Genomic DNA, 24,444 nt, shown 5'->3' with positions numbered 1-24,444 from the left:
TGGCTGGGGACGTTAGAATATCGTATATCGCGGACGCGCCAGTTTGGGCACCTCTTCGCGATAGTGCGATATTGCGTTATCGCGAAATCGTAACGCATTCCGTATCGCGTCTGTTTGGGGAGGCCTTTATGCCTTTCCTGCGGCAAAATGAGGGTAAAAAAAAAACGCAATTCGGCCAGCTGACTGCAAAATGGTGGACAATTAATATTGGTTTCTATTACTGCAGTAATAAATTTAAATTTAAAAGAACCGAACACGTTAAATATTTTCGACTTACATGATAATGATATGAAATTATTATTATTACTAGACGATTTTAACAATAATAAATGTTGCAAAAGACCAAAACATGCATTCCGCCATGATGGATCGTGCAGCAAACTCGTAAAACGGTATTTGGATTTGCTGTACGGTTGCTGCAGCGAAGGCAAAGCAAATGTAATAAAAGAACGGTCTTGCTGCAGCGTTTCACGTTTCGCTTAAAAAAAAAAACGCACGAATATTTGACCAATGATATTCTCTCATGAGCACAAGCCAGTCAACATAAACATGAGTTAACCAACTTCGAAATTTGTTTTTACTTGGTTATTTAACGACGCTGCATCAACTACGAGGTTATTTTTAGTGTCGATGGGATTGGTGATAGCGATATGGTATTTGGCGAGATGAGGCCGAGGATTCGCCATAGATTACCTGACATTCGCCTTACGGTTGGGGAAAACCTCGGAAAAATCCAACTAGGTAATCAGTCCAAGCCTGGATCGAACCCGCGCTCGAGCGCAACTCTGGATCGGCATACAAGCGCCTTAGCCGATGAGCTAAGCCGGTGGCTAACTTCGAAATTTAAGACACGGAATATTTAAGAATTCAATTCACGTGGTAGTCTGATCACATAATAGCCTACACGTAGCAAATATGGAAAGTGATTCTATTGAATTTCTGGGATAGTTGCAAGCAATGAATTAAAAAGAAATTATGTTACGGCCTTCTTGCTACAAAATATACGGGTATTTATGGAGATCGCGAAAATCACGACATAATAGATATAGGCTACAATAGATTTTTAATAATCTTTACGAATTAAGTGATTCTGATTAATAATATAACGAATAAAACAATCACGACAAATCGCGAAATAGAGTTCTAATAGCGAAATATAAACACATTCGCGAATTACTACTATTGCGTCGTTTTATAGCGAATTTCATATTCTGAATTTTTTTCGGATTTTTTTTTTTTTCACTTGAATTTATATCCAAGTAGGCTACATTACATGGTATTCCAGGTGTTCTGATTGCATTAGTGAACTAAAAAGATGGAGAATTCAACATTTCACTAATAATTTGAAAGTGTTAATTTGAGGGCTGCAAGTTTTTTTCGTTTTTAATTATATCATACGTACATTTTGAAACTATTATCATACTTTAACATGCAATCTAATAAATCCTATATAATACTTGGTTATTTCATCCTTAACCAATCCATCCAGCATACACGTGACTACCGCAAATATACATTTTTGGATCTCTTTGTTCAACACAAAATCAGTGGCCCTCTTTTAAGTCTCATATTCTAGTAAGTCTATATATACAGAACCCGAACAGGAATCAATTTAACCATAACGACTTCCAATTTTCACTTAAACTACCGTATCAAAATAGCGTGTAATAGAAAGAGAGGAAGAGATTGACATATTCACGGACACATTACAATCAATATTGGAGGAATATACTATCACCAGGCATAATACAGTAGATAGAGTATTTACGTCCAGACTTAAACCTCTCTGGTGGAACAAGGAAATTATGAATAGCATTAATAGATGAAAACAGCACGCACTAAATTTATTAGATTAAAAAAGTCAATATAATTGTGGTGAATAAAAACAGAGCCAAATGAGTCACTAAATAATTAAACAGACCAAAAAGTTATTATGGAAAACATAATACCCAAAATTCACACATTGTATACTTAAGCTACGGTTTGGCTACGGCGATCTTCGCCGACGATCATCGCTGGCGATCTGCGCTGGGATTCTGTTCCGTTGATATGAATGTGCCTGGTTTCTTTACGGCGATGAACGTCAACGAACGTCGCTGGGTTCGACGAACATCGTCGTAAAATTACAGTAGGTCATGAATTAAATCATTTAATAACATGTGATTTATACATCATAATACCATAATGGCGGTAAAACAGAAATCTTTCTGCAATTTCTCCACTAATGAAGACGAGATATTAATTAATTAAACACAAATTCCTGTTCGACATGAGCCAAAAAGAAGAACCAACGTAAACAATACCAAATTTATATTTTGTAACAACCAGAACTGTTAATACAATTGAGTAAAGTGATTCATAATGGAAGAACACACACACGATGCGGCAGATTTAGCTACTGAAGCAAAAGTTTCAGTATGAAATAGTAAGTGAAGTGGAATTCCGAGCAAAGGAGAGAAGTGCAACAACCTCCTCACTTTTTTTTATTTGTAACATTATTTCCTAAATAAATGCTCCTAAATGAAAAAATAACATTGTAAGAAGTAAAAATAAAGTGTTTATATAATTGGTTTTACCTTAAAGTTATGCTTATCTTTCAGCTGGGCTTATTGGTTTGTGAATAAATGTTGTGGGTAATTTTAAAATATAATTTTCAATTGAAATTAAAACAAAATGAAATTGTTCGGGAGAAAGTCTGAAATATTCCTTAAAATTGATGGGTTCATTTTCAAGATGTCTTAATATCAGTGAATTAAAACACCCCTCTGTATATCTATTTCTAAACATGACATTAACTACTTTAAAGATCCGTACTTATTTTTCAAGGCAAAACTTATATTATAACATTATCATATTGTCATCCACATATCAGCTGATCAGACATGATCAACTATATAAAACAATTTGCTATTCATCTACGAAGTTCGCCGGTAAAGAAACCACTCTCTGACGATGACCGCTGGCGATTTCAATCGTCGGCGATGTTCGTTCGACGAAGATCGTCGTAGCCAAACCGTAGCTTTAGGCTATATCACAATATGAAGACGAATCTGCTGATTTAAAAATAGACATAAGGCCGATTCAGTAACATTCAACATAATAGAAACATGCAGAAAACATTCTTCAAACTCACTGCACAAGAGTCAGATGAAGCGCCACAGATGGCTCAACATAACAGTACACATAAGGAGTTCCCCATGACAATTTATCAGATGCCATTAACAGTTTGCAAATAAAAAATATTCTGAAAAAATAAAAGAAAAAAGGCATCGCAAAGTCCAGACAAAATTACATATGTTATTACAATTTTAAATATGTATGGATTTATACTGTCAGAATTACTTATCAATAATCAACCATTCAAATCATTAAATTATGACATAAGATGGTACATAATGACCGAAGAACGTTTTCGCCATGAGTATGGAATCCTCAGGTTTCATAGAAGCAATGACACATAATGAACACTTATGATTTCTGGTTTAAATACAATCATTAAAAAATATGTTTGGAAAAACGACCCATACATATTTAAAATTGTATTAATTATACTTATCGCACCCAACATGCCTTCGAAATTACATATGTTATGTTAAATTATTTACCGAATCAAATCTTACATGGTCTTCTTACGTGCTACTCGAAGATACTTCGAACAGATGATACACCGGTGTCATGGAACAAATTTTATGTCATACCTATCCAGAAACCGAATGCCACAGGCTCTAATACTACTGATTTCAGACCAATCAATCATGCTCAGCAGGACCATCTGGAAAATACTGCGAAACATCATAAATACCAGGATTCAGTTTCATGTGGAAAGGAAGGGGTTGTGGCCAAAGAGCCAATTTGGGTTTCGTAAAGGTTTCTCTACATTACATGTCATAATAATGATTTTAACAGAGATATGCAGCTTGGTCACGCAAGAAACATCTTAATCTTCTGGCACTAGACATTTCGGAGGTATATACCGGTAATGCAAACCTACAAATACTGTCATTAACCTTAAAGAAATTTGATATATCACATCAATTCAACAACCTTGTTTTACTTCTTATGATAAACAGGCAGATGAGTTTTCCACTGAACTACCAATACCAAATGGAAAAACATCAAAACAGAAGAAGGTAGAACAAACTACAGGAAACTAAACAACAAACTAAGAAGAGAAACTGATAAAGCGAAGGAAAACTGAATGAAAGAGAAATATGAAAAAATAGAGGATCTAGAGAGAAAAGAAAGATATGATTCGAAGTAAAATGTTTGGATTTCACAAATAAGAACAGGAAATCCATGTGGTTGATAGAAGACGACATCGGAAATAAAATAACAGACAAACAAGGAATACTAAACAGATGGTCGAAATATGTAGAAGATTTATATGAGACAAGGAATCGTTCAGATGACGTAGCTACAGAAGACGAAGAAGCCGTATCAAAAGACGAAAAAGGATTTTCTATTTTAAGGGAAGAAGTTTCATAATCATGTTGATAGTTGGCCGATAAGCAGGGAACAATTTACAAGTATATACACTGCCGCCAACTTTTGAAAAATTTTGGGTGGGCTCAAAATTGAGGATTTAGCTGCAATAAGGGCCCATACTCCAAAATGCTGTTCTGAGATATATAGAGTTGAAATTTTTAAAAACAGTCCAGGGCATATAAAATATATTAAAATAAACAGGTTTATCAGCATTACTGTTCAACATTTCTCAACGAAACTTTGTGGGTATAACAAAGAAACTACGGAGAATCGATTTATGCATTCTCCGGAAAAAGAGCCTATGGGGCTATGGGCCCTTATTGTAGCTACATCCTCAATTTTGAATTACAATAAAATATCAAATTCTCCCTTACATGAATCATGATGTATGTCTATTCACAACAAAGAATGCTATAAAATATAGAATGACAGAAAAATTAGAGATCTGACAATCTTTTTGATAGGTAAGTCGATAAAAAAATAACCGAATACAGATAGTAACTTAATTAAACCGTGATAAAGAGTTGTGGAGCCCTGTGAATAACAAGATTGTGATTAAGTTATAAATTTAAGTTTACAATTAACTTCTTAAATTTACGATTCGACTTTGTAATATAATATAAAACAATATATGGGCTCACCACTACGTAGCACGACGAGTTGCAAATGTGTTTCTCCTCGCTGCATTTGTTCCTATAATCTCGACACAAACATCCTCTAAATCCAACTTTTCAGCGCTATCCTTGTGTATATTTAAAATAGCAATGTGATTAAATCGCTTCTGGGACATTGTTGAACGCAGAAATGTTTCTAGCCTTTTCAACGCGGAGAAAGATCTTTCGGCTGTAGCTGTGAAAGCCAACATAGTTAAAGGCGTATAAATTTAATTAACTCAGGCACTATTTCACGAATAACATGTGACTTTAGAAATTTAACTACATCTCCAAAATTTCTTAGTTCAACACACAACATTGCAGCACTATCACACATCATATTTCTCTGCAACCGTAAGATCTCATAGTCATTTATGTCGTAATCGAAAACACAACCTGACATCGTCATCTTCTCCAATAACAAAGTTTTCTACTGTATTTAAAATGTTCCTTTCCAGGAAACGCTCTTTAAGGGATGCTGTCACACATTCTATAAGTTCAAAGAATTTACTCCTAAAATATTCCTTCGCGTAACTAAATTCATGCTGTGTGTGTTGAGGATCGTCTAGGTGGCGAGACACTTTCCTTTGCTTCGGGGTCCTTGGTTCTGACAGGTCCAGCTCATAGGAGGTACTTTTCAAAACGTATTAAGTCCACTTCTTGACGTAATCGAGTTTTATATCATTTCCGCATATTCTGAACATGCTCTATCCAATTGGGAAGTCCATTCGCGTCTAACTGTATTAGGTTCGAAGCAAACAAGGCTTGAAATATTTAAATTTATCTCCAAGGATGTAGGAGTTAACGGTTTTCCTTTCAGTACGATTTGAAAAGTATTGCTCTTCTTGTAGTTTTGTCCCATAACATAGTTCATAGTTATCACGAACAGTTTGGAATGTTTTTATCAAATTGTGAATGAGACAATTTGCTTCATGGAAATCAAGGTTTACACTTTGTAGCTTTATATTTGTTGCATCCGGGGTGGTAAATACTTGTGTCATCATGTTTAAATAAGCAAAATGTTCAAATGACTCAAGTAGTTTTAGGTAACCGGAATCTTTAGTACCAGCAACACTTTCTTTGTTTTCAGAAAAATTTGGAAGGAACAAAAGAACGTCTTGATAGTTATCTGTCAGAGATTTTAAGCTAAGGGCCCTGACAGTGAATCGCGTTGGACAAAACGGTCTTGAATTTTGTTCTGAGCCATGTGCATTTTTATCTCTTAAAGAATTAAACTAGTTCAACCTTTTCGGGACTCTCTTATCATATTTATTAGATCTTGAGTGCAAGTTGTAATGTGCTTCATACTGTCTTGTGCCACTATTATTATTATTATTATTATTATTATTATTATTATTATTATTATTATTATTACTATTATTATTATTATTATTATTATTATTATTATTACTATTACTATTATTATTATTATTATTATTATTATTACTATTACTATTATTATTATTATTATTATTACTATTACTATTATTATTATTATTATTATTACTATTACTATTATTATTATTATTACTATTACTATTATTATTATTATTACTATTATTATTATTATTACTACTATTACTATTATTATTACTATTATTATTATTATTATTATTACTACTATTACTATTATTATTATTATTATTATTATTATTATTATTACTACTACTATTACTATTATTATTACTATTACTATTATTATTATTATTATTATTATTATTACTATTACTATTATTATTACTATTATTATTATTATTATTATTATTACTACTACTATTACTATTATTATTACTATTATTATTATTATTATTATTATTATTATTACTATTACTATTATTATTATTATTACTACTATTACTATTATTATTACTATTATTATTATTATTATCATCATTATCATTACTACTATTACTATTATTATTATTACTATTATTATTACTATTGTTATTTTTATTACTATTACTATTATTATTACTATTATTATTATTATTATTATCATCATCATCATTACTACTATTACTATTATTATTATTATTATTATTACTATTATTATTATTATTACTATTGTTATTATTACTACTATTATTATTACTATTATTATTAATACTATTATTATTACTATTATTATTATTACTATTGTTATTTTTATTACTATTACTATTATTATTATTATTACTACTATTATTACTATTACTATTATTATTACTACTATTAGTATTATTACTATTACTATTATTATTACTATTATTATTATTATTATCATCATCATTACTACTATTACTATTATTATTATTATTATTATTATTATTATTATTATTACTACTATTACTATTATTATTACTATTATTATTATTATTATCATCATCATTACTACTATTACTATTATTATTATTATTATTACTACTACTATTACTATTATTATTACTATTATTATTATTATTATTATTATCATCATCATTACTACTATTACTATTATTATTATTATTACTATTATTATTATTACTATTGTTATTATTACTATTATTATTATTACTATTATTATTAATACTATTATTATTATTACTATTGTTATTTTTATTACTATTACTATTATTATTATTATTATTACTACTATTATTATTACTATTACTATTATTATTACTATTATTATTATTATTATTATTATTATTATTACTATTATTAAATTCAATGAGTGCATGAAGCAATGCAAATATCTAGCTTTTTTATTTACTTGTAAAATCTTTGCCAAAATTCTCGTGTCGCCATACATAAACTATTCTCACCGTTGTTACATTTATCAAAGCAGGGACTAGCAATCCGCGGGGATAAGGGCAAAGCAAGTAATTTCCATCAGCTTTAGAAATTGCGTTATGAAGACTTACCACAACTCAGGCGATTTATTCATAGAGATTACCTTTAGGTGGGTGTCACACGACGCGGAAAACAAAATGCTCGAAATCATGGCATTGAAAGTGCTTCGTTCGTTGGCTAATGGAATTCACGAAGCGGGGTGTTTCGGTCTGCTCATGGATGAAACGAGTGACGTGGCGAAAACAGAGCAAGTGTCGATACGTATGCGTATTATTTCTAAAGAACTGGAAATTCAAGAGCACTTCATCGGTTTCTACGAAATGTCAGCAACAGATGGGACTAGTCTCTATTATCAGTGACGCTTTATTAAGACTAGGACTAAATATTCATAATTTTCGCGGACAGTGTTATGATGGTGCTGGGAATTTAAGTGGGAAATACAAGGTATGCATATTTCCAGGCAGCATGGGGACTTCTGACCCAGAAGATGATGGGCTAGAGGAGGCGGTGGAGCAGCTTGGACAGAGTCGATCATGGTTGTGGATGGTGGTACTTTTAGCAAGCACGCCCAGCATGGTGAACACCTTCCATCTCACTGTGTACGTCTTCTGGGGACAGAGTTTGGAGCACTGGTGTGACGTGCCCGCATTGCAATACACTAACTGGACTGCAGACCAGATCAGGAACGTCAGTAACCCAGGGTACGTGATTTAATTATTATTAAACATTATTTTATTTATTGCAATCTGTCAACATGCAGACAGTGCACTGTTGTCGGTGAATCATTTTGGGCAAATCCTTGGCAATCAACAAAGCGAGTGCATTGCTGACTCTGTGAAAATTTACAATATTGGAATGCTATGACGGATGGGGTTGTGATTAAAAGAACAGTTATTCAAAACAAGAAGCCACCTTATTATCTGCTGCACACGTGCTTAAGATTTTGTTACCAGAACGCTGCAATATGATTGGAGCAGGAAGTGTTCATAAGCTTCTTTGCACTCGCTAAACTCGAATTTCGCCACCTGCCAACAATAATACAGGCACGATACCGGTAATGCAATTTCCTGTTTTTTTTTTTTTTTTTTTTTTTTTTTTTTTACCAACGTGGCAAATCAGAATATTTCATTTTATTATATTGAGGTCTTAGAAACTCCGACAGTGTGTAGAGTACATTAAATGTTAGGACAGCTGAGCTGCAAGAAAATTATTCATTTTGAATTAGTTTTATCATAGATGCCTAACGAAAAATGTGCTAGAAGAGTACTGCTTAAGCAGTGGGTTGAACGACACGCAACTTTAGCAACTGTTGGTGTCTCAATATTCTTATATACAGAGTTAGTTAAAAGTCCCGCACCACCTAAATAACTTTTGAAGCATGCGGTTCAGTGACATGAAACTTGGTATGTGAGGATAACCATATGCTAAGAACTCAGTAATGGTATTACCAAGTTTTTTCTACTTCCGGTTTAACCGGAAGTAACTCCAACTCTCTTATTTTAAATGGAACACCCAATATATTTTTTAATTTTTGAATAGTGCTCATTAAGAGCTTTTCATGTCACTGAACCGTATGCTTCAAAGTTATTTAGGTGGTGCGGGACTTTTAACTAACCCTGTATAACAGAAAAACCATCAATAAAAGTAAATTGTTAATTTTTAAGAGTGCATATTTTGTTATTTTTAGTGCATATATCGTAGTTTTTAAGTTCATACGTGTATGCATATTTTGCCGGTTTTTAGTGCATATGAATCCGCCCCCTAGTGAAAACTATAATGGCAATGTGAATTTCCGTCAAAATGACGTTAACAGTTGTTTATTGTCATAGTAATATTGATGTTTATTTTGAATAATAAAAACGTAAGAGTATGTTAGTTGGTGTTTGGGAAACATGAACCAATGTTGAATTTTCAGAGGTGTCTCCAGGGAAAGCTGCGAGTTGTACAACTGGAACTACTCTCAGCTAGCAGAAATGTCATACCCGGAAGCAGTGCTATTCACTGGTTCCCAACACAAACCAAGCACAACTGAATGTCAGCACTGGAACTATGTTGGGAATGGTATAGTTTCGGAGGTACAGTCGTCAATTTCACGTATTTAGTATAAAAATGAAACCTATTTATCCGGATCCCATTAATCCACATTTCCAGTTAATCATGAATGATTCTGTAAAATGTATTAACTATTTTATTACGCTTGTCTCTGCAAAATAGACATATCCAGAACGCAAGTGCGTATGTTTCATGACGTATTATGCACTAAAGCAGTGATTTTCAACTGAGGGTCCACGGCCTCCTGGAAGTTCGCAGAGCTGTTAATGGGGGGGGGGGGGGGGGGAGAGTCCGCGAAAATAATAATGACAATAATAATAATAATAATATTATTATTATTATTATGTATATAATATATAATTGTATATAATAATAATAATAATAATATTATTATTATTATTATATTATTATTATTATTATTATGTATATAATATATAATTGTATATAATAATAATAATAATATTATTATTATTATTATTATTATTATTATTATTATTATTATTATTATTATTTTGAAAACTCTTCTATGAAAATTTAACATACGACTATTTTTCATTATTAATTATAATTAAGTTTTATTTTTAAATTGATACAGAATTTCATATTACTCTATTCTACATACTCCACATCTATGAAAACATTGGAGTGAAGAGAACGAATGTTTCATTGCCTAGTTTCCAGCATTAGAAAACAACAACATTCTGGATGAGGCCCCCATTTTCCTCACAATAGTTTAGTGCGAGCGCTTGGCCTTAGATGTAGAATGTAGAACATAATTGTGAGAAAAACGTACAATAATAATTGTATTATTCGTGGCTCCCTGTTAAGGAAGTAGATGGGTAAAAAAAATTGATTAAAAAAACTTTTTAAATTTTGCAGAAAAATAATTATTGGACTTAATTTAGTATATGTTTGCCAATTTTATTAACATAATCGTCTTCAAAATTCATGCTTTAGTTAAATTTCACATTACAAACAGGTTACCATGACGGAAAATTGATGCTTTAAAGTCATTTTCCACACTTTTATTTTTGCTGCATTTACGAACATTCAAATAATGTATGTACAGACCCAGAAACAAAATTTCTAACTTCTAGTTATGTTATGTATTATAGGTTCACAACAAATTTTATGCTAAGTAGTTGAAATGTTTACTGCATATTCTGAAAGGTATATATGGTTAACCAAACTACATAGCACATGTTAATAGATAGTGTAAAGTCTGTAGATTACGATAATGCAGTCGTTTTGTTACATTGTTGGAATTGGAATTATAGCAATAGGTTGCTCCTGACTTTGAGTACCTAAGATCCTTGTATATCACAAGATCTATAATAGATAGAATCTCTGTCATTTGGTAGAAAATCATGAACTGATTGACTTAGTTGAGGTTGGCTAACTGCTGAATCGGTAGACTGTGGGTAATAGATCGAAATTCTTCTACGATCATTGTGAGTCTATTCAGTAGTGGTTTGCTGACTACTATTTGGGCAGTATTATAATGCTTCAATATCATCTCTCAAACACTGGGCATGCTAATCTTACTTCACTCGTTACCACCAGAGCCCCGCACGATGATGTAGCAATGCACTGTTGCTATTTTGGCAGTGGGACCTGGTCTGCAGTCGGAAAGCCCTAAAATCCACGGCGCAAATGGCTATCTCACTAGGGAAGTTTCTTGGTGCTCTGATCTCTGGACTTGTAGCCGACAGGTAAGTTTTTTCATTGTTGAAATGTACTTGATTTAATAATAGGGAACTCCAGAAAAAATTCTCAGTTAATCTCACATTTTTTTTTACAATTATTTTCTCTTCAGAATATGTATTCTATGACTTTCTCGTGCTAAATTCTATCGTACCTGGTTAACAGGTCGAAACATGTTAACCAGGTACGATAGAATTTAACACGAGAACGTCATAGAATACATATTCCGAAGTGATATAGTGTTAAAAGTTGTGTAATCAAGATGTATAATTATTTTCATTTCAAAATACAAATACTGAGAATGATTCTCCCAGTATATCTATGGCAAAGGCAAATGCTTCCTATGACATTGCAAGGTATATTGTTACTATGTGGTGCTGAGAAAAATATAATTGGCCTATACAAATTTAATGAAATATGCTTTTTAATTGCAAGAAAACTATTGTAGGTCTAATTGAAGACCTAACATTCTAAATGTGCTAAGTGCCAATTTTTCAAATTTCATTTTATTCAATCTAAAGGAGGAACATACACGTGAGAATATTATACAAAATTGTCTTTGTTTTAGCTCAACTGTAAATGACTCATTTGTGCACCAAAAGATGGCATTTAGCACATTTAGAATGTTAAGTCCTCAATTTATTTTTATGTACAGATTTTAAGTCCATGAAATGTTTACATTACACAAAAAATTCTATAAAACTAGTACTTTGGAGTAATGTACTCTAAGTGTTAGTTAATATAGCGTCGTTAAATAACCCATTAAGCAGATAAGTGTTAAACTATATTTCTCATATTTAATAAAGAGTTAAAACTAAAAACAAATATATTTATATTTATATATTATTTCAATGTACCGAAGTACATATGATATTTCCATGCAGATATTCTGCGTCATTACTCTTTCATCCTAAAAAAAATAACTAACCTCACATAAAGGAAAACTTATGCCGATAATAAAATGTTAAGAAAAGTAAAGCAATAAAAAATAAATTATATTTGAAATGTGTTACAATATATATTTTTTTTTTAACTTTACAATACTTCATGGTTTGCGATTACAACACAAGTCACAATCTTCTCTGGAGTGCAATACAGTCTTAGTTTCTACTGATATTTATATGGAAGATAAAATCATTATTAATATAGTCTTTTTAAACATATGTTTCGAAAAACACAACATTCTAACAAATTACGAAATTATTATATCTTATTTCAACACTGGTTTGTAAAAAAAATTAGTACCAGTATCAAACTTTAAAAAAAAGTTCAATGCCGGGCAGAAATCGTGTGTCAAAACATAGCATTTTGTAGTTTTACAGAAAGAAAGTTGGGCAACAATAACTTAGGACAAAGTAACATAGAGGAACTCTCATAATTTATTTATGTCAATGCTTATTTTCATCAAGACAACTCCAAAGAGCAAGGGAATAAAAAAATGCACTGTATATCACTACTATTAAGCGAAGAATGTCAAACGTTTCATCTCATTGTGAAATTAAACTTCCAAAATTACATCAGACTATTTTTTTAAAGGCAACAAACAACATATTAAGACCAGTAATATGTCACTATAAAAGAACTTTTTCAACAGATACAAGGCATTTTAAGAAACATCTTTCATTAAATTACATGAGTAAATACTCAGGCTGAAAATGGTTCTTAATATTCTTCAGTTAAATAGGAAGTATTCTAGACGTGTTTTGTGACAATGGTATTACGGAGAGATATCACAACTATTGATGCTATCAACTGGTCAGGTCGTAAAATTCGTAAACACTTAAGAAATGACGCATTCCAAACTTGGACAAACCATACCTTGCGTGGTAAAGGGGTTATTGTTTATAGTGATCTCCCCAAGGCTAACTCATGGGTAAGCAATCGAAAGGGCCTATCTTCCTCAGAATGGACCAATGCTTTAAAAATGTCAAGCAATATTTCGGCAGTTCGCGCATTACCGGGCAGAACTCTAAGCACAACCCGCTGCCGTCATTCAGACTGTAGTGAGCTTGAAACACTTGGACAAGTGCTTGGACAATGCCCTAAAGGCGAGTTGCTGATCAATGCTAGACATCATCGTGTACGACATGCTTTGGCGATATCGTTAAAAACTTTAAATTGGGAGATTCATGAGGAAGTACATTGTGTATCAGATGGTTCTTTCCGACTGGCAGACATTATTGCTATTAACGGATGTTTAAAACGGGCTCTTGTTCTTGACCCTACTATCCGTTTCGAAAGAAACCTAAATCAGGCCACCGAAGTTGATATCGAGAAGAAGTCCATATATGAACCTTGTCTGCCGTATCTTTCTCAAAAGTACAACGTCCCTCTTAAAACAATGGTCTGTCATTGGTTTGCTGTTTGGCAGTAGAGGTTCTATTTCCAAATTCACATGGAATTATCTTAAGAAACTTCACATTCCTTTAGATTATGTAATGTCTATTCTTATAAATATTATCAAGGATTCTCTTCAAATATTACATCATCATCTCTATTTCAATTAATCCACTTATATTATTTGCCTTAAACAATTAACTCTCTTTTTTCTTTAATGTATCACATCACATTATATTGTACATGTTTATTGTATTCAGGACCCTTGTGGTCACTCAAATTCTTTGACCTGATGTCTTACTTACTTACTTACAAATGGCTTTTAAGGAACCGGAAGGTTCATTGCCGCCCTCACATAAGCCCGCCATCGGTCCCTATCCTGTGCAAGATTAATCCAGTCTCTATCATCATACCCCACCTCCCTCAAATCCATTTTAAAATATCCTCCCATCTACGTCTCGGCCTCCCTAAAGGTCTTTTTCCCTCCGGTCTCCCAACTAACACTCTATATGCATTTCTGGATTCGCCCATACGTGCTACATACCCTGCCCATCTCAAACGTCTGGATTTTAAGTTCCTAATTATGTCAGGTAAGAATACAATGCGTGCAGTTCTGTGTTGTGTAACTTTCTCCATTCTCCTGTAACTTCATCCCGCTTAGCCCCAAATATTTTCCTAAGAACCTTATTCTCAAACACCCTTAACCTATGTTCCTCTCTCAGAGTGAGACTCCAAGTTTCAAAACCATACAGAAGAACCGGTAATATAACTGTTTTATAAATTCTAACTTTCAGATTTTTGGACAGCAGACTGGATGATAAGAGCTTCTCAACCGAATAATAACACACATTTCCCATATTTATTCTGCGTTTAATTTCCTCCCGAGTGTCATTTATATTTGTTACTGTTGCTCCAAGATATTTGAATTTTTCGACCTCTTCGAAGGATAAATCTCCAATTTTTATATTTCCATTTCGTACAATATTCTGTTCACGAGACATAATCATATACTTTGTCTTTTCGGAATTTACTTCCAAACCGATCGCTTTACTTGCTTCAAGTAAAATTTCCGTGTTTTCCCTAATCGTTTGTGGATTTTCTCCTAAGATATTCACGTCATCTGCATAGACAAGAAGCTGATGTAACCCGTTCAATTCCAAACCCTGCCTGTTATCCTGAACTTTCCTAATGACATATTCTAGAGCGAAGTTAAAAAGTAAAGGTGATAGTGCATCTCCCTGCTTTAGCCCGCAGTGAATTGGAAAAGCATCAGATAGAAACTGACCTATACGTACTCTGCTGTATGTTTCACTGAGACACATTTTAATTAATCGAACTATGAGCTGATGTCTATAATTTAGAATTTATATATATTCAACATAGAAAGTCTATAATATAATTATGTTTTATAATGAAGTACAATGGAACTGAAGCTTTTTTTTTTTTTTTCAGGTACGGCCGCAAAAAGGTGTTTGCCACTGCCTGCATGATATATATAATTGCTGGGCCTGTGGTGGCTCTTGCTCCATATTACACATTATTCATCCTTGCTCGGATTGCTCTTGGCATTGCAGGATCGGGAACACACAACTGTGGATTTACACTGTGTGAGTTGGCTGCCTTATTTTTCTCTTTTTGGTGGGAATAAGAAGGAAGACAATATACAACAAACTGTATGATATGTTCCCAGCAATCCTGGAAGACGTCAAAATCTCTCATTTCACTCTCTTTTGGACAATAAAGCTCAATTTGGTACTTATAAAAGTACTTATTTCAGCAAACTTTTTTTTAGAAACAAATTACAGTAAAACCTCGATTATCCGTCACCCTATTAACCGACTGATGGATTATCCGACTGTCTTTCTCTCTCGCAGAAAAAAAATATGAAGTACTGTACATTACGAGTAAATTAGCACGAATTTATTCTACAGAGTGTATTTTACAAACTTTTACCCTTACGCTTTATGATCTACTACTCAAATGGCCGTACTGTTTAACTTCTATGCAAAATGTCTTCTACAAGTGTCAAAAGAAAACATATTTTACTACGGAAAAAAGTGCAAGTAGGTTTTAAGTGCAAGTAATTGAGTGGTTTGGGAAAGAGAAAATGTGGTTCATCTCACATCACAATACGAGATAGGAATTACAATTGTGCGTGATTTAGGGTAATGAAAAGCAAAATATAAAGTGTATAAAATTTGTAAATCTACAACATGAGACCTCTACTATTCCTATCTTTCCACAGACGGTCGTCATATGCAGTTTCCTTGAGCATTAAAAACCCTTCGTTGAAAACCAGACTTAAGTACAATAAATAATGTTTTAATAACTGACATCGGAAAATTAAACTTGAATTGCTAAAAAAAGATTTAAATTAGTGAACTTCTGATCCACTAGTTATCGTATTAAAAGAGATCATGGAGGAAATTACGAAAATATTATGTAGCTAGGCCTACTTAGTTTATGCAAACTTTTATGGTACGGATTATCCGATTTGTTCGATTAACCGTTCACTTCACCCCCTTCATTACCACGGATAATAGAGGTTCTACTGTATAGTAGACCGCAAATTTAAGAGGAAAAACTTTCCTTTATTAGCATACTGTAGTAGCATTTGCATTATCAGAGTAGGCTTAGCTAAAAATTATATTACCACCATTTTGTGTTGTACTGATTTGTAATCATGCACGGATCCTACAAACCTGCAACATGTGTGACGTAAACTTAAGATTGAAGAGAGCAATATTTGTTTTGCCATGCATAGTACATTGAACACTTCGGGAAATGTACAAAAAATAGTGTCATTTTCAACATTTGCTCTCTACAAATTTATTCATAATAATGAAACCATGAAACAATAAATATTTTAAAGGTCACTTGAAAGCAGTTAAATGAAACTTCATGAACCTAAAACAGCTGTAGATTTGTTTTCGTCTCACTGACTGGTTCACAATAAAATGGAAACGGAAGTGATAACGAGAACGGAAATATTGTTAAAATAAATGTATTTAAATTTGAGCATTCTCAATTAACTATTGTGAATGCTCACATTTAAATACATTTTAACATTATTTCCGTTCTCGTTCTCGTTGTCGTTTCCGTTCTCGTTGTCATTTCCGTTCTCGGTTTACTGTGAACCAGCTTTTACTGTAATCAACGATCATTCAGTATGATGCGTGTTTTGCACTTTAAGTTACACATAGGCTACAGTATATGAGGTTAGGAACAATTTTAGGAGTTGCTTGCAGCATAGCTAGGAGTTGCCCCTGGTTACACCTTGATAATAGATGAAGAGCTGCCAAGTCTCCATGCTGTGATGAGAGGTGCAAATATATGACAGCACTGCAATTGGACAGTTAGCAACATCTAATCAGTTTGCAGCTCAGTTCGATTGTGGGGTGAGGAATGCAAGGATATAGTAGTATTGTTTGCGACCTGGTAGCAGCACATGACATTTCAGAACAGGCCTGAACCTCACAAGTGATACCAACAAGACACCACTTATGATGCAATTAAGCCCGTTCACCATTCCTTCCATTGCATCCTTCAGTAGGCAGTTTCTTCTCAGCTAGTGACCTAACCAATTCCTTTTTCTCTTCCTGAAAAGTAATAGGTGTAAAATTATATAGCTAATTCAATGTGGTTTTCTCCTTTAATCACTTCATTAAAAACAGAGCTAAACACAATCAAATACATAGCACAAGAAAACGGATACAACCCCAACATAATACGAAAGACAAAACATAATCACAAAAGCATAAGAATACAACACAAACACAAGAACACAAAAAATACATCACACTAACATACGAAAACAAAAACACACACAAGATTGCAACCTCATTCAAGAAATTAAATTACAACATCGCATACAGAACAAAATAATACTCTACAAAAACATCTGAACACATATACAACACAAACAAACAAATACAACCAAATACAAACTCAAATGTAACACCTGTAACAACTTCTACATAGGACAGACAGGCAGATCATTTCAAACACGTTACAAAGAACATATCACAGCCATAACAAAATTACAAAACACATCACACTAACATACGAAAACAAAAACACACACAAGATTGCAACCTCATTCAAGAAATTAAATTACAACATCGCATACAGAACAAAATAATACTCTACAAAAACATCTGAACACATATACAACACAAACAAACAAATACAACCAAATACAAACTCAAATGTAACACCTGTAACAACTTCTACATAGGACAGACAGGCAGATCATTTCAAACACTTTACAAAGAACACATCACAGCCATAACAAGATTACAAAACACTTCCACGTATGCAGAACACATCACAAATGTTAACCACACATACAGAGATATCAACACAGACATGGAACTTCTACACATCCAACGAAAAAGCCACAAACTAAACACACTAGAACAATACGAAATATACAAACACACAAAAACACATGCAAATTAAATTCTCAACACACAACTCAATTTCAGAACACACACACTCTTTGACTCCACATTACACTATACAAACACACCCCCACAGGAAACAAAACAAAAGGCGCCAAGATCAGCAACAACCAGTTCTGATGATGGCCAATAGCAGGCCGAAACATGTTGAAAAGGTAACATAAAATTTAATACGTGAAAAACATATAATACGTTTTCCAAAGTGATATAGTGTTAAAAGATGTGTAATCAAGATGTATATTAAAATTTTCTTTCAGAAATGGATCTTTTCCTCACTGACACATTTTCAGGTTTCATTATCTAATGGTTTTTACCAATAGTCTTTTAAAACGTGAGCTGGAACTTTAAGAAATGACTCTATATCAATAACTTTGGAATCGTGGCGGTAAGAGTGTTACAGGACGCGTTTGTTTCAGTGGCTGAATCCTGCACCACAAAGCGTCGCACCGTCCTGGCAGTGCTGTACTACATGCCCACACCTATTGGAATGATGCTGCTGCCCCTTATAGCCTATCACATAGACGACTGGAGGACACTGCAGTTTGTCATCTCAGCACCTGCAGTCTTCTTTGTCATTCACATTTGGTAATTTTTATACCTCTATGTGGTTACAGAACTCAGGAGTGATGACAAGACCGTAAACAGGTGATGGAACACTTCTCACTAATGATGTCCCACAAATTGCAACTTTCAAACCCACCGAGGAGTAATTTGTGAGTATGAGGTTAACAGTGGAGAAAACTGTTGCTGTCCTGACAATCGGCTGGAAGGACTGAGGCCAGCATTTAAGACTTCAGTCCCGATAGCACATCTCTGATTGTTTGGAAGCAACACCTCCGTGGTATTAATCTCCCTGCTCTAACAAAGTTGCTCAGTGATGAACTTGTGTTTGTGCAGGTTCCTGCCCGAGTCTCCCAGATGGCTTTTATCCCAAGGTCGAAGAGAAGAAGCATGGAGAATTGTTAATGCCTTCCAATCTGAGAAACAAACTAAACAATTCATAACGGTGCCACTGACTTCTAAGACAGAAGACGTTATGGTAAGAACTGTTTCAAGCATGACTTCAGTGCTAGCCATAGTGATTTTTAATCATTTGTGTCAATAATATTGTCAATACAAAAAAAAAAAAAAAAAAAAAAAAACGGAAGAAGCTATACCGTAACTTTCTTCAAAATCTAGTGCTTATATAGGGTGATTCACGAGGAGTTACCGTCACTTACGAAGCTTATTTCCTTAGACATTTTAAGCAAAAAATATCATATAAACATGAGTCCTATTCCCAGTATTTTCAGAGTTACACTAATTTGTTTTAGTTTTAAGAATAAAAGAACAGTACCGGTACAGATAGAGAATGAACTATTCAGAAGAATACTTTCTATAATTGGCTAATATTCTGAAGCTAAAAATGTGTTTTGAATTCCATAGTTGCTTCGTACAGAATTTTTTTTTTCGATTTGTAACTACAAAATTACAATTTTCTTACGCGTTTATCACAACAATATTGTTACATATCATGCCACCCTTGTAAACTCTTTAAGACGGTACTTCAGGATGCAAAATAGAACTGTAAAGAATCAAGTTGCTAGAATTCTTGTGATTTATAACAATTATTGTGATAAGTGCGTAAGAAAATGTAATTCACAGTTAAAAATTGAAATAAAAAAAACTGTACAAAGCAACTAAGGAACTAACAACACATTTTTAGCTTCAGAACACTAGCCAATTAATGTTTGTTAATATTATGTTTTATTTAACGACGCTCGCAATTGCAGAGGTTATATCAGCGTCGCCGGATGTGCCGGAATTTTGTCCCGCAGGAGTTCTTTTACATGCCAGTAAATCTACTGACATGAGCCTGTCACATTTAAGCACACTTAAATGCCATCGACCTGGCCCGGGATCGAACCTGCAACCTTGGGCATAGAAGGCCAGTGGTATACCAACTCACCAACCAGGTCGACTAGCCAATTAAAGAAATGATACTTCTGAATAGTGCATTCTCTATTTGTAATATTTTTTACCCTTAAAACAAAATTAAAAAGGTACCGGTATTTTACAAACAACTTCAAATTAGTGTAACTGTGAAAATACTGAGAATGGGACCCATGTTCATATGACATTTTTCGCTCAGAATGTCTTCAGAAATAAGCTCCATAAGTGGCGTTAACTCTGTATAAAAGATCAACTTAAAAACTTTTCCCAAATATGATATCGGTGAAGTTAATTTATGTTATGTGGAATTTATTTTTCCCCAATACCATGGTGGTAAGCAGGGCCACCGAGAGAATTTATGGGCCCCTTTGCAATCTTGCTATTGAGGACCTTGAACCGAGTCATCAAAAGTTATAACCTACTGTTCTGATCGCAATAAATTTACTTACTTACTTACAAATGGCTTTTAAGGAACCCGCAGGTTCATTGTCGCCCTCACATAGGTCCACCATAGATCCCTATCCTGTGCAACATTAATCCAGTCTCTATCATCATATCCCACCTCCCTCAAATCCATTTTAATATTATCCTCCCATCTACGTCTCGGCCTCCCCAAATGTATTTTTTCCTCCGGCCTCCCAACTAACACCCGATATGCATTTCTAGATTTGCCCATACGTGTTACATGCCCTGTCCATCTCAAACGTCTGGATTTAATGTTTCTAATTATGTCAGGTTAAGAATACAATGAATCAGATGTACATTTTGTAATTAAACCAATGAACTTTGTAAAGTTTGCTAGCACTAGATATTTTGCACCTTTACAGAACTATATATTCTTGTGAAAAATCTGCCATGACTGCAATTAAATCGGCAGTATTGTATCAAAAACAGTCTCCAATTTAAAGTTAGTTTTCGAGTTGCTGTGTTGACCACTCTGAAGAGAATATCTCACCTATATATACCATTCAGTCTCATACCGTACTTCTCACTTCGTTCGTTCTTTGTTTCTAGTTTTTATAGTCATTGTAAGCGTACCGTAAACTGGAGTTACTTTGAACACAGAGGAAACTTTGAACATTTTTTTCAGAAAATAATATTTAGGTTTCTACATGCTGCACTTGTTGTAGATGGAGGTAAATTATCATAAAAATCATTCTCATACTAAATTTACCTCCATCTATAACAAATGCAGCATGTAGAAACCTAAATAAGATTTTCTGAAGAAATGTTCAAAGTTTCCTCTGTGTTCAAAGTAACCCCAGTTTATGGTAGTAGCATTATTTAGTACCGTATGTTTCGTTCAAATAATACATTATGTGATGCATGAAGAATTTATGTGCTCAAAGGAAAAACGTTTGTGAATTGCGGATGTATAAGGCATACAATTAAGTGTTACTGGTACATAAATAATTCGAAAAATGAAGATGTGGTGTATCTTCATTAACTGCAAGTTATTTTCAATTAAACTTGACCTATGTTGCGCAGGAGCCAACCGAATCCAATCCACCAACCACACAGCACTGGTATCAACATGTACTGCCTTTCATATACAAGCTGTCATCATTATTTAGCCACACTGAACTTCGCAGACGACTTCTCATCTGTTACTATGCTACCTGCGTGTCCTCCATGTCTTACTACGTTCTCAATCTCAATGCAGACAATTTCACAGCAGACAGGTGAGTGAGCACTTTTTTCTACTTTTAATAAAATTATTCAAATCAAATTTTACAAATAATATTTTATTAACATACTAGCCGTACCCGTGTGCTCCGCTGCACCCGTTAGAAATAAATATAAAGTAATTACATAATTAAAATAGGACATTTGATCCAGGGAACATTCGTGTTTGATAGAAGGATAAATCGTTTAATATGTTACTTAATTTAAATTGTATTTAAAATATTAAAATGCGATCATTTTGATCCAGAGACTACTCATTTGGTGCAATGACATTTCCTTTAACAAGTTTCTTAATTGCTTTTACCAATTATTTTTGGAAAAACGAAAATTAACAGAAAAATTTTGGCTACAGATTTATTATTATGTTTATATTATATTATATTATATTATGAAAAAGTGTGTTGATAACGGATGTACTCGATTTAGAAAGTTTTTAATTTGTTGTGGGAGCTCTTGAATCTCAGGAGGAATAACTTTTACAACAGCACAACATAATCTGCTTCGCTTATTACCCAATTTTTTTGCATTGCATTTATTGCATATGTATTTTAACACGATTCAATTGAGCATAGTTAAAATTTGAATTATAAAATAATGGATTGCTAAGCTAACGTACTATTACTGCATACTAAATCAATACACTCTCGTTGTTCGTTAATTCTCTGAGATAAAAATGAATATGTTCATAAACATTATTATAAGAAATACAGGAAATGAATATACAGAATAACCTATCGAGTTTTCTGTGCATAAGAAGCTATTTTAATCTTACCTGTCCTCAATTCACTCACAAGTTACTGTAATAACATTATAGCATTATGTCCATCCAGAGAAACTACACTTTCCAATGATGAAATAATAATTAATTATACAAATCGGTTAATTTAGCTTCCGATATTACTTCATACAAACACAGAAACATTGTCTGTAGGCTATGTTTCATAGCTTTCGATTGTTGTGTCCAAGGCCCCTTATAGACGAAGTCATTTGTTCTTTATTTCAATACACCACCTTAGATGGCAGTTATTTTAATTTTAAAACTAATTTATCTCATTAAATATCAGTCCCATCAAAATGTTTCAGAGAATAAAACTTATCAGAAATCATTTTTAGAGAAACTTTTGTTATGTAACATATTTCACAAAAATCAATAATAAGCGAGATATTTCGATTTAATTCAGGCCCCCTTATAACTCCCCTTTTAAATAACATATTTTGAATGCCATATAGCCTATAATCTAAGTTACAACGAACTTAATTTATATTCAAATTTTCATCGAAATCGGTTCAGCCATTATCGCGTGAAAAGGTAACAAACATACAGACAGACAGACAGACAGACAGACATACAAACAAAAATTTCAAAAAAGCGATTTTCGGTTTCAGGGTGGTTAATTATATATGATAGGACCAATTATTTTTGGAAAATCGAAAATTACCAGAAAAATTTCTGCTACAGATTTATTATTAGTATAGATTGACATTAACAATTTTTTATCAACATGACATATTTCCATGACTACCGGTACCATCCTTGCCCTACACCTTACACTATTCTATTGGCCTACATCTTCCTTTAACATGATCGCCAAATGTATTATTATTATTACTATTATTATTATTATTATTACTTACTTACTTACAAATGGCTGATAAGGAACCTGTAGGTTCATTGCCGCCCTCACGTAAGCCTGCCATCAATCCCTATCCTGTGCAAGATTATTATTATTATTATTATTATTATTATTATTATTATTATTATTATTATTATCATCATCACTATTATTATTATTATTATTATTATTATTATTATCATCATCATTATTATCTTTCTTAATTACTGGTACAGTACAGCAAAATTATATTTTAACTTTTATCTTCGAACACATCAATTCATTTATGAATATCTAAATTTTACCTTTTCCAAGGCTTTAGTCATGAAATCAGCCACACATATGTAATAAGATCCATTGTTGGGCAATATTATACTTTAAAATTTCATCTTTAACCTGTTAAACATGCATATTGCTTATTTCTATTTAATTTTCCTGTTCCCATCAACCTTATTGCTCTCTGGTTATTCATACACAATACTATTGAAATTGTTTTCTTATACAATTCTTCAATCACTGATTTTACATCTAGAGTCTACTTAACACATTTAGCAGCAGAAATAAATTCAGCTTCTGCACTTGACAAAGAAACCATCGGTTGTCTTCTAGATATCCACTAAACATAACAACAAATCCATACATACTTCTTCTGTAATTCAAATCATTTGCAAAATCAGATTCGACATAGTGCCATTCTCAACGCTTAGG

General features: G+C 33.1%; 2 protein-coding genes across 3 annotated transcripts in view; one reads left to right on the top strand and one right to left on the bottom strand.

Annotated features, from left to right (window-relative positions):
* The window catches only part of LOC138705942 (organic cation transporter protein-like), a 67,216-nt gene that overhangs the window by 28,621 nt on the left and 14,151 nt on the right, over positions 1 to 24,444 (top strand). The window contains exons 2-8 of the mRNA XM_069834753.1: positions 8,410 to 8,650; positions 9,865 to 10,024; positions 11,610 to 11,713; positions 15,495 to 15,649; positions 18,922 to 19,090; positions 19,403 to 19,544; positions 21,926 to 22,119. Coding sequence (XP_069690854.1) covers positions 8,415 to 8,650; positions 9,865 to 10,024; positions 11,610 to 11,713; positions 15,495 to 15,649; positions 18,922 to 19,090; positions 19,403 to 19,544; positions 21,926 to 22,119 — 1,160 coding nt within the window. The 5' untranslated portion in view covers positions 8,410 to 8,414. The remainder of the gene's footprint in view (positions 1 to 8,409; positions 8,651 to 9,864; positions 10,025 to 11,609; positions 11,714 to 15,494; positions 15,650 to 18,921; positions 19,091 to 19,402; positions 19,545 to 21,925; positions 22,120 to 24,444) is intronic.
* The window catches only part of KFase (kynurenine formamidase), a 48,544-nt gene continuing 39,742 nt past the window's right edge, over positions 15,643 to 24,444 (bottom strand). For both annotated transcript variants that reach the window (XM_069834798.1, XM_069834771.1), the window contains exon 10: positions 15,643 to 17,641. The gene's annotated coding sequence lies outside the window, so the exon portion shown is untranslated. The remainder of the gene's footprint in view (positions 17,642 to 24,444) is intronic.

This window comes from Periplaneta americana, chromosome 1 (genome assembly GCF_040183065.1).
Source record: "Periplaneta americana isolate PAMFEO1 chromosome 1, P.americana_PAMFEO1_priV1, whole genome shotgun sequence".
Taxonomy (NCBI): Eukaryota; Metazoa; Arthropoda; class Insecta; order Blattodea; family Blattidae; genus Periplaneta; species Periplaneta americana.
The sequence above is the reverse complement of the archived record's forward strand: the minus strand, read 5'-3'. Positions and strand labels throughout refer to the sequence as shown.